Source organism: Otolemur garnettii, unplaced genomic scaffold (assembly GCF_000181295.1).
Source record: "Otolemur garnettii isolate 467f Iridium unplaced genomic scaffold, OtoGar3 scaffold00136, whole genome shotgun sequence".
Lineage (NCBI taxonomy): Eukaryota > Metazoa > Chordata > Mammalia > Primates > Galagidae > Otolemur > Otolemur garnettii.
Window position 1 is genome coordinate 5,436,307 of NW_003852531.1, and position 11,579 is coordinate 5,447,885.

The window sequence follows — 11,579 nt, forward strand, 5'->3', positions numbered from 1 at the left end:
CAAATAAAACAGCCCATCTACTCAGCTAGCCAGGGCCTGAAAATCTCCATGCAAAGCCATCTGTGATCATACCGTACCACTCATGCTTGAAGAGGGCAGAAGAGAGCTCCCCAGTCAACTTGTCCACCTGCTTCACTGGTAAGGAACCACGCCCATTGCTCACCTTCTCAATGTCCACAAGCTCAGTCTCATAGATCTCTGCAATAGTGATATGGTGCTTGGCTGCGATAGTAAACCTTCCCTGTGGGGGGGGAAAAAATCAGTCACTCACCCACTTTACCTATTTGAATGCCAATCAGTTGGGGAACAGAAAAAAAAAATGAACTCAACTTGAAGCCATCTCAAGGATTCCACCCCACAGCCACTCAAGCACTGTCTTACCATGTCTGTGTAAATGTCGATGGCTGCATTTAAGCAGTTGATAGCCTCTGAAGCGTAGGCATTTAAGAAAAACAATGAAAAATCCATTCAGTCAAAGAGGGTTCAGGTGAGCCTGTCTTCCAGGCGGTATTAGAACATTAATAAGGTACAATCTGGGGCAGAGGGTGGGCAGGTTAATTAGCGAGAACCAAACAAATCATGCTCAAGCCCAGAGCTGTGGTCAGCAGGGCTTTGTTCCCAGCAGCTACAGTGTCATTTAGGGAACTGTAGCTGGAGTAACATTGGCTCAGTTTCTCTTCACCTTAAAGTGAAGACTCCATCCATGTGGAATACTGTATTATAAAGAAAACAAAACCATGCAGGTTATCACCAGCACTGATACATTTTGTCTACTACAACATAAATGTAAAAGTATTCTTCATTAATAACACGTATATACACTAATTTTGGAAGATGGTATCATCTCACAGAAACAATCACTTTAATAGACTCTACTCCTCATAGGGCCAAAATCAAAAGCACTTTGAAATGCCTATTGAGACAACTCTTAAGTGAACATTTTTTATAATGTTCAAAGATGCTAACTTATGGTATACTAAGATATCCCCAAAAGAAAAAAATTGAATAGATGATAATGCTAATAAATTGCATTAATTTTCTAAACTAATGAGCCAAAAACTTCCCCTATAATAAAATGGTGGTATTTATAATGGTGGCTTATAGTTGACAGCTTCAAGGTTATTGCTTTTTGTTTAAAAGAGGCAGCAAAAAGGAAAGGCCTAACTGAACAATTAGAACGGTAAATAGATTAATAAATTACAGCAATTTCTCTCTAACCTACATCAAAAAATGTGGATTCATTGTTACAGCTTTAAAAAACCCTAAAAAAAGCCTACCTAAAATCCTACTTAAACCCACTTGCTAGTTTTTTTTGATGCATTTTTCAATTTTTTTTTTTAGAGTGAGACTCTGTCATCCTGGTTAGATTGCAATGGCATCAACATATCTCACTAGAACCTCAAACCCCTAACCTCAAGCAATACTCCCCCTTTAGCCTCCCAGAATGCTAGAATTACAGGAGTGAGCCACCATGCCCAGCCCTTCCAATGTTTTAAAAATATATTCCTATGTGCATAAGCTTTTTTTCTGAAAATGAGATTATGCATACCCAGTCTGCCAGGCTTGTGCAGTTCTTTAATTATCATGTGAACATTTATCAGATTTAATGCTCGCACTGTGTCCTAAAGCACTGCTGCGCTGTAACGTTGCCATTCTTCTCTTACTGCTCATTTACAGTGTCCAGGTTTCACTTTTAGAAATAAACCATGACTAATCTTTATATAAAATCCCTTGAAGAAATCTTATTTTCTTATGATGTATTTGTAAAAGTTGGGATTTGCATGTTAAACAAAATGAACTGCCAGAACAAAAAAAGGTGACACAAAGCTCTCTATGCACATGTGTGGGAGGGAAGAAAATACTTTTAATTGCTAAGTACACTCTTCAATCTAAAAAAAAAAAATCTGCAAAATTTTTAAATAACCAATTTAACTCTTTCCTCAAAACAAATACTTTGAAAAACACTTAAAAAAGGGATACTGTATGAAAGAGATTTTTTTTAACCATCAGATATAACCTCCCATTTAACTAGATCTTAAAACTGGTTATGTATTTAGATGAAAACATTAGAGTTTATTATGATCAATATATTTTCATAAAATTAAGATACAAGAATGCTTACATAAAATTAATTTCCAAAAAATTCTCTAAAATTCAACATAAATGGAGTTTGAGAAAATTAAACAGCCAGAGAAATTTTAACATATTTTCTCCTCATAAAAGCTCCTAAATGATTAAAGAAGAAAAATTCCTAAAGACACCAAAATTTCTTTATTATTCCAAAATATCAGGACACAAAAATACCAACATTGACCTTGAAGCTGAATGACAAGCTGGCTAGTTAACCAGAGACAGATGTGCTGCCCCGCCCACCTCACCTTGTGGGTCTGCTTTTTTGTAAGCATTCCCAGCGTCCACAAAGCTGGTTGCAGAGTCATGTTTGCTCTGAAGCTGCATGTGAAGCTTGGCTGCCTGACAAAATGCATTTCCTGCAGCTGAGGAAAAAGATACCACGATTAAACAGAGGAACAAGTCCACCCACAGAAGAGCCCACATTGTGTAAGGTGCTAGACCTACCCAGAAAAGCTATATCCCAGTCAGCAGGACATGCAAATATAGTCAAGTGCATCTCAGGTACATACAAAAATAGCCAGAATTAAGCCAAACAGAAATGAAAGCTCCTCCACTTAAGCCCCAGGAGACCTCCTGAAGTGTCTCTTGGCTCTCTAAGCCTCCCTTCTTAGAGGCTCCTCTCTAAGCCTTCCTCCATTCAGTAGTAATAGCTAACTAAGTTCTGGCTGCCCAGTCCTAGTCCATAAACATACAATAAACACTAATTAGGGCACCAAGCTGCAGGTGATTAAAGAACAGTAAAATACTGAGATCAAAGGTATTTTTCATTCATTTTTCTATCTTATAGTCAGGGTAGAGACTTCATAAAGAAAGTTAAGTTTACTGAGTAAAAATCAAACCCACAATTCTGAAATCCAAAGTTTTTTCTTTAGTTTATTGCAAAACCTGACTGAAATCTTTCCCCTCCCACACCATGATCTCAGCCCTAACTGAGATCTAGGTGCAGTTCTGTCTGTGTGTATCCCACTCAGCATGAGAACTTGCACATTTCCTTGCAGAAGCACTGGCAGGTCTCCACAGGGACACAGCACAACATGAGAAGTGTATAAACTAAATGTTTTTCAGGAAAGGTTTTGGATCAGGAATCTTCTGGAATGGAAGAATGAGCAAAGCATCTGAAGCATCCCTAGCAGAGGAATCACAAAAACAGGTGCTTGAGGTAAGAAAGGGCTGGAATGGGCAGCGCCTGTGGCTCAGTGGGTAGGTTGCCGGCCCCACATACTGAGGGTGGTGGATTCAAACCCAGCCCCAACCAAACTGAAACAAAAAAATAGACAGGCATTGTGGCGGGTGCCTATAGTCCCAGCTACTCCAGAAGCTGAGACAAGAGAATCACCTAAGCCCAGGAGTTGGAGGTTGCTATAAGCTGTGACGCCACAGCACTCTACTGAGGGTGACAAAGTGAGATTCTGTCTCTACAAAAAAGAAAATAAAAAAAGAAAGGGCTGGAATTAGCCAGGCATTGTGGCGGGAGCCTATAGTCCCAGCAACTTGGAAGGCTGAGGCAAGAGAATCACTTAAGCCCAAGAGTTTGAAGTTGCTGTGAGCTGTGATACCACAGCCTCTACCAAGGGCAACAACTTGAGATTCTGTCTCAAAAAAAAAAAAAAAAAAAAAAAAAAAAAAAAAAAGAAAGAAAGAAAAGGCTGGAAGCAGAGGCCAGCGACAAGCGTGTTCCACCCAGCAGAGGGCACCAAAGACCAAGGCTGAAGCAGCACCAGGCAATTTCTGGGAGGGTTTGAGCATCAACATGAGGAAACTGCTGAGTTCAGAGAAAGTGACAAGATAGAGTACTACTGAGAAATGAGTCAAGTGCAGGATAAATGAGGCAGACACAAGCTTAGGAAAGTCTGAAACAGGGACATCAATGCAATGGGGATGGAGAGGAAGGAACCTGACTCAGGCTCCACACATGTTGGTGCTTTCATTATTATATGCAATTAAAAAATCCTATAGTTTATCATGTTTAAATGTCATAGTTTCTTTGCAACCTACATACACTCTTTCCTGTCAGCATTCATTTTTGATAGTCTATCCACGCCTCCTACCCCAGAACTGATCCTCTTACTGAGTTTGTGAGATCACAACACCAGGCTCTCTCAGCCTACCTCATCTCACCACACAAGTGCTTTAATGTTACATTTTCACACTCCCATCTTCTCAAAGTAGCTGCTGGTTTACTTTTTCCACTCTAAGCACTCATTTCAATAACTGTTAACAAATACCAGCTTAGTTTATCCAAACTTAAAGTTGTCTTTAAAGGAAGGTATGTTAAAGTAAATGGCCCCAAGTAAGTCAGGCAACTTCTCAGGCTTAATTTCCTTACCTGTAAAACTTGTCTAATACTTATGCCTGGATAATCTCTCAAAAGCTATCAAACAAATTAACTCAACCATTATCAAAGAACTTTTAAAACTATAAAGAGATGCAATGGTGTCATGATCATCACCACTGCCTCATGGACGTAACTTCAAAGAGTCTAACATTTATTCATTCTCTCAACAGATATACTAAACATTTATTATGTTGTAGGTACTATTCCAGGCTCTGGAGAGATAGCAGATAAAGCACACAACATCCTGGCCTTCCAAGATTTACATCCTAATAAGGATCACCATACAATAAAAACGTAAATCAAAGTGAATAAAACACTATGTAATTTATTTTTGCTAGATAATGATAAGGAAATTAAAGAAAAGGAAAGTAAACCTCCCATCAAGAGAACATTGCTATTTTTTTAAAAAAAGGGACGACCTCTTTAAGAAGATGACACTTGAAGGACCTGAAGGAAGCAGGGAAGCAGCCACCTTCTGTTTGGGGAAACAGTGTGAGACAGAGGGAACAGCATGTGCAAAAGCTCTGAGGCAGGAGCTGGGGAGCTCACGCAGGAGGCGTGTGCGGGAGATGAGGTCAGAGAAAGAAAGGGGACAATCCTGGAAGGTCTTTGCAAGAAGTCAGCTCTCATTTGGATTGATATGACCAGACATAACCTGGGTTATGCTGCTTCATTAAAACAGACAGGAAAGTATAGAAGCATGGAGCAGTCAGGAGGCTAGACTAAGGGCATTGCCCAGGCAACAGATGACTTGGTTGGGAGACAGGAGAGTTATAAAGTGACTCTCTTCTGGTAAGATAATTTTTACATACAATTATAAGACCTTAACAAAAGATGGGATGATGGGACAAAACTATTTTCTCTTCCATTTTAAAAAACACCATATAATTTAGGCATAAGTGTATTTTGACAGCTTGTGCAACAGAATGAGACCCTTACTCTAAAAATAAGTAAAATAAAATAGAATTCTTTTTAACTAAAAGAACTTTAGAGTCAAAAGAAACTTTTCAGATTCATCTAGTTCAAAAGTTATTTTCTCTTTTGAAATCATTTCAAAATCTGCCTTAAAAGCAAAAGGGAAAATGGCTTATAGAGGGCAAGAGACCCACTTTCAGCCCCTAGCAGCTGTGAGCTGGATCTCCACACCCACTTCTCCTGTTCCAGTCAAAGGTGGTCTTCACTTTCACAACAGAAACCATGTAAAGTCTCTTTGCCACAGGAAGAGGAATAAATCTCTCTCAAATTAGTGTTAGAAAGAGCAGCCTCTCTCAGATCAATGAAAAGAATAATCCTGTGGATTCTGTGTGATATCACTGGGCAGAAGGCATTACTTTGAAAAATAATGAGTCTTCTTGGGTTTTATGTAAACTCCCTGCTCCCGCTGTCATTCATAGCTCTCAATGGAATCACAATCAGTTATCTCAGAGCAGGGAATGGTTAGAAACTCTCAACCAATGTTCAAGTAAAGAAAATCACACTTTTTAATTCCACTATCTTTCAATGAATTTTACTGCAACTTTCATTCTTCATGGCCCTGTGTTTGAGCATACTAGTAAGAAACAAAGATTATTCTAATTCCAAGTAATTTTAACTTTTAGTTATCACATACATACTGAGTATTAAGTGGTTTATAGAGATTAAGGTAGACATTGTCCCTGTACTTAAACTTGAGTCATGCTCCTTTAGATCCTGTCCACAGTGGACATACCAGTTATTCAATACCAACCCCTGTCTCTGAGGCCAACAGTCTTCCTCTTTCAGGGGAAAACAATCACTTCCTCCATCAAAGTGATTTTAAAGTATTTGCCTGAAAAGCAAACAAACAAAAACTTTGTACATACCACTCCAATTTTTAGCCATCTTGAACACATTTGCAGCTCTGGTATACATTTCACAAGCCTCTTCTATTCTTGTGTTTCCACTGAGAAAAAGTGAAAAATAAAGTTAGGTTTCTTTGAACAACCATTCATATCTCTAATCCTCCCTCTGTCAAATAATAAACATTTAATAAGCACTGTTATGTACCAGCTATGTACCGGACAAACATTACAGAATCTTCACAGCTGTTCAGAGGAGGTAATCCTCCTTTTTCCATTCTTCAGATGAGGAAGATGGCTAATGAGGTGTATGACAGCAAAGAAACAGCCCCCGACCACACAGCAAGGACACCACAGAGCGGAGACTCAAGCGCAGACCCAGCTGACCCCAGAACCCTACCCTCTTAAGCAGTCCTTCCCATGTATAAAAACTGAGATTTTATATCAGTCTCAGTAGTTAGAATTAAGGTGATTATATTGTGAAGGATAAAGACAACTTTACTCTGTTACTTTCCAAGCATCTAGCCACTAAGTTTATTCAGTCTTAAACATAAAAACAAAACCTAAAGCCAGACCTTATGAGAAAGTGCCATGCTATTCTACACTTGTATTAATATCATCTGTCAGCTCCACCAGGGATTCAGCATCCAACCCCACACCCTACACAGAAAAGCATATTTGTTTTGGGGGGTTTTTTGAGACAAGTCTCACTTTATTGCCCTTGGTGGAGTGCCATGGTATCACAGCTTACAGCAACCTCAAACTCTTCAGCTCAAAGGATTCCCTTACCTCAGCCTCCCAAGTAGCTAGGACTATAAGGACCACCACAATGCCCAGCTATTTTTAGAAATGAGGTCTCGCTCTGGCACAGGCTGATCTTGAACCTGTGAGCTCAGGCAATCTACCTGCCTCGGCCTCCCAGAGTGCTAGGATTACAGGTGTGAGCCACTGCACCCAGCCCTAGAAAAACATTTTTACAACATTCTAGGAGAAGGGCACTCCCACACTCTTAAATACATACAGTTCTGGAAAATGTTCACCAGGCAGCTGATTCCACTGAGAGATAGCTTTATCTGTTGAGAAATTTATTCTTACATAAAAGCCAAAATAATCCTCATAATTTCCTCAGAGTTTTCTAATCCAACCTTGCTTAGAGGGACTAAGGCTCCTTCATGAAAGACATTTACCCATCTTATCTATCTATATAATAAACATAAAATAACTGATAGAAAAGCAAGATGCAGAAGACTAACTGTACAGTACACTTAACAAGGAACTCAACGGAGTTATGGACACAAAAGTCCTAGACATGGGAGAGGTCAAAGGTGACACTGGTGGCTGGACGCAACATGAACACATGCATATGTTGAGGGTACACATACACTGGGGACTCCAAACTCCAGCAAGCGGCACACAGTGCTCTGTCCATACCAGCTGTAGTGCAGAGTCAAGGCTGGGCCCACAATGAGGCCCTGGTGTGACTCAAACATTAGTCAGAAATTACTAAAAACCTGACCCTGGGTTAGTTAACACTTTCACATCTTGGTTTTTGCATATGTAAACTGAGGACAATATTATCTACACTTTTGAGTTATGATGAGAATCAAAAGAAATAACTAATATATAGTTGTCAATGCACAGCTTAACTCAATCTGGATGATTATTATAACCAAATTAATGTATTGAAGGCATAAAAACCTTTGGGAACATTACATCATATATCATAAGGAACTTATATCTGGAATGTACAAAGAACTCTTAACAACTCAGTAATAAAAAGACTAATCACCCAATTTAAAAAATGGATAAAGGACCTGAATCAACATTTCTACAAAGACGACATATAAATGGCCATTACACATGAAAAAACACTCAACATCATTAGCCACTGGAGAAATGTAAGTCAAAACCACACATATGATACTACTTGACTCCTGCTAGAAGGGGTAGAGTCAAAAGATGTACAACAAGTGTTAGGGAGGACACAGAAAAACTCGAACCCATATCTACTGCTAGTACTAATGCAAAATGTTGCAGTCACTTGAAAAATCAGGTGGCAGGGGGAGGGGCAAGATGGCAAACAGGCACCAGCCTCCAACAGAAGCTCCCATCCAGAGGCAAGGATAATGTCCGTAAAATACCCAATAAAGTTGAAGATTGGGAGCCCAACCAAGAGAGAAGAGGGATATCTGTAGGACACCTCTGAGGAGGCAAGTTGAGACTCCAAGAAAACAATTTACAGGTACATAATACATCCCAAAGGAAAAGCGTCCGTCCCCTCCCCCAAGAAAGTTGTGGTTTTCTCTTTGTTTTCTCTTCATCTGCTCCTGTGAGTTTTCTACAGGTGAGCAGTGAACTGAGGACCTATTATCTCACCCTATGTGTGAGAACCAAAGGAAGGGGGGGGTCTACTCCCCTAGAAGGACCCTGCTGAAATTCTAAACAATATCTCGCCAGGCAGAAAAACTTAATAAACATTTTCACTGCCATTTTGAATTTCCAGTCCACCCTTCCCCCCCTTGCCTACAGAGACAGTGAAGGGGAGCACAAGAGCAGTGTCCCCCATCCCTGCAAGACCAAGTGCCCAGTCCCGGTACCACAGCCAGAGACCTCCTAGACCCATGTGCATTCTGCAGGCGGTGGAGGAGTCCCCCATTCCAGGCACCTGTGTGGTAGGCCCCAGAACTGTTTGCTAGAGACATGCATGCAGGAGGGGAGCAGCCGAGGAGTCGCCCACTCCAGGCAGGCCCAGATCTGCTTGCTAGAGCCATATGTGCCCTGCGGGCAGGTGAAGGACTACCCCACTATGGTTGGGCTCAGAACTGCTTGCTAGAGCAGCGCACACCCATCGGGCAGCAGTGGAGGAGTCCCCAGCTCCAGGCAGGCCCAGAACTGTTAGAGCCACGCCCATCCCACGGGCAGTGGCAGAAGAGTTTCCCCGATTGAGGGGGGGGGGCAGATCTCCTTGCTAGTGCTGTGCGCGTCCAGTGGGTGGCGGCAGAGGACTCGGCAAGACCCAGAACTGCTTGTTAGAGCTGCATGCGTCCCTCGGGCAGTGGCGGAGGAGTTCCCAGCTCCAGGCACCTTCACCAGGTGGTCCCAGAACTGCCAGAGCTATACGCTCCCAGCATCCCCGGCCATCCGCCTGAGAACTACCAGAGGACAGTCAACTGAGAGGGAACCATACTAGAACAGTGGTATCCCGAGGTGAAGAGCAACAGCCACAGCAGTGGAAACAAGGCCTACAGCCCTGAGGCTCTTCCAGACAGACACGCTCTGCATCCCAGGGCAATGAGAGGAAGCCGGCATCTTCTCCGGTGGAGGCCACTGACTGAACGGTTCTGGTACCGTCTCCACACAGTGTAAATTCAGCATGGGAGGAATCAGCAGAAAAACTCTTATAATTCAAACAACCAGAGTCGATCAATTCCCCCAACGAAGAATGGGGCAGATGCAATTGAAAATCCCATCCATAAACAGATGGCTGAGATGTCAGAAATCAAGTTCAGAATTCAGTTAGCAAATAAGATTAACGGAATGGAAGAAAGGAAGGAATGAGAATTTCAAAAAAATATTCAAAAGATAACTCAAGAAATTATTCAAAAGATGTCTCAAGAATTCAACAATTTCAAAGATAAAATGACCAAAGATTTTGAAACACTGAGGCAAGAGGTTGCAACCCTCAAAGATCTGAAAAATATGGTAGAATCCCTCGGGAACAGAATGGAACAGGCAGAAGAAAGGATTTCTGCCACTGAAGACAAAGCTTCTGAAAGTGCCCAAGCGTGCAAGTATGAAGAGAAATGGAGAGCAAAAATGGATCACTCTCTCAGAGAGCGCTGGGATAATTCAAAGAAAACTAATATTTGTCTTATAGGAATCCCTGAAGGCAACGAAGTGGCTTCACAAAGCACAGAGGCTCTACTTCATGAAATTATGAAAGAGAACTTTCCAGACATGCCAAGAGTCTGAAATTCAGATAGCAGACAGTTTCAGAACCCCAGCACGACTCAACCTGAACAAGACATCCCCTAGGCACATCATAATTAACGTCACTAAAGTTAATATGAAAAAGAAAATTCTGAAAGCAGCAGCCAGACGCAAGAAAACCATAACCTACAAGGGGAAGAATATTAGAATGACTGCAGATCTCTCTGCTGAAACCTTTCAGGCTAGAAGAGGGTGGTCATCGACTTTTAAACCCTAAAACAAAGTAACTTTCGACCCAGGATCCTGTATCTAGCTAAACTGAGTTTCATTTATGATGGAGAAATTAAATACTTTAATGACATTCACACATTGAAGTAATTTGCTATAACTAAACCAGCTCTCCAGACCTATCCTCCACCACATAAGTAAACTCACAGAAAAAATTTTGATCAAATTCCAACTTCCACAGTGGTGAAAGGATTAAAGATGTCCACTGGACTTTCAAAAAACTCGATACCCAAAATTATACCAGGTTTATCAATATTCTCAATCAATCTGAATGGCTTAAATTGCCCTCTAAGGAGGCACAGGCTGGCTGACTAGATACAAAAGCTCAGGCCAGATATCTGCTGCATACAAGAATCCCATCTTACCCTAAAAGACAAATATAGACTCAGGGTGACGGGATGGTCATCTATATTCCAGGCAAATGGAAAGCAGAAAAAAGCAGGTGTTGCAATTTTATTCGCAAATACGATAGCCTTTAAACGAACAAAAGTAGTCAAGGATAAATATAGACACTTTATATTTGTTAAGGGTAATACTCAATACAATGAGATTTCAATCATCAATTATGCACCCAACCAGAATGCACCTCAATTTATAAGAGATACTCTAATAGACATGAGCAACTTGATTTCTCCCATCTCCATCATAGTTGGTGATTTTAATACTCCTTTGGCAGTGTTGGATAGATCCTCCAACAAGAGGCTTAGCAAAGAAATTTTAGATTTAAACTTAACCATTCAGTATTTGGATTTAACCGACAACTATAGAACATTTCATCCTAACAAAACTGAATACACATTTTTCTCATCGGCCCACGGAACATACTACAAAATCGACTACATTTTAGGCCACAAGTCTAACCTCAGCAAATTTAAAAGAATAGACATTACTCCTTGCATCTTTTCAGACCATCATGGAATAAAAGTTGCACTTAGTAACAACAGGAATCTGCAGACTCATACAAAAACAAGGAAGCTATATAACCTTATGCTGAATGATAGGTGGGTCAGAATGAGATCAAGAAGGAAACTACCAAATTTTTGGAACAAAACAATAATGAAGATACAAGTTACCAG

General features: G+C 40.8%; 1 protein-coding gene across 1 annotated transcript in view; it reads right to left on the reverse strand.

The window, feature by feature from the left end:
* The window catches only part of NAPB (NSF attachment protein beta), a 61,920-nt gene that overhangs the window by 29,996 nt on the left and 20,345 nt on the right, over positions 1-11,579 (reverse strand). The window contains exons 2-5 of the mRNA XM_003798477.3: positions 6,310-6,389; positions 2,379-2,495; positions 382-428; positions 164-241 (exon numbers count right to left, since the gene is read on the reverse strand). Coding sequence (XP_003798525.1) covers positions 164-241; positions 382-428; positions 2,379-2,495; positions 6,310-6,389 — 322 coding nt within the window. The remainder of the gene's footprint in view (positions 1-163; positions 242-381; positions 429-2,378; positions 2,496-6,309; positions 6,390-11,579) is intronic.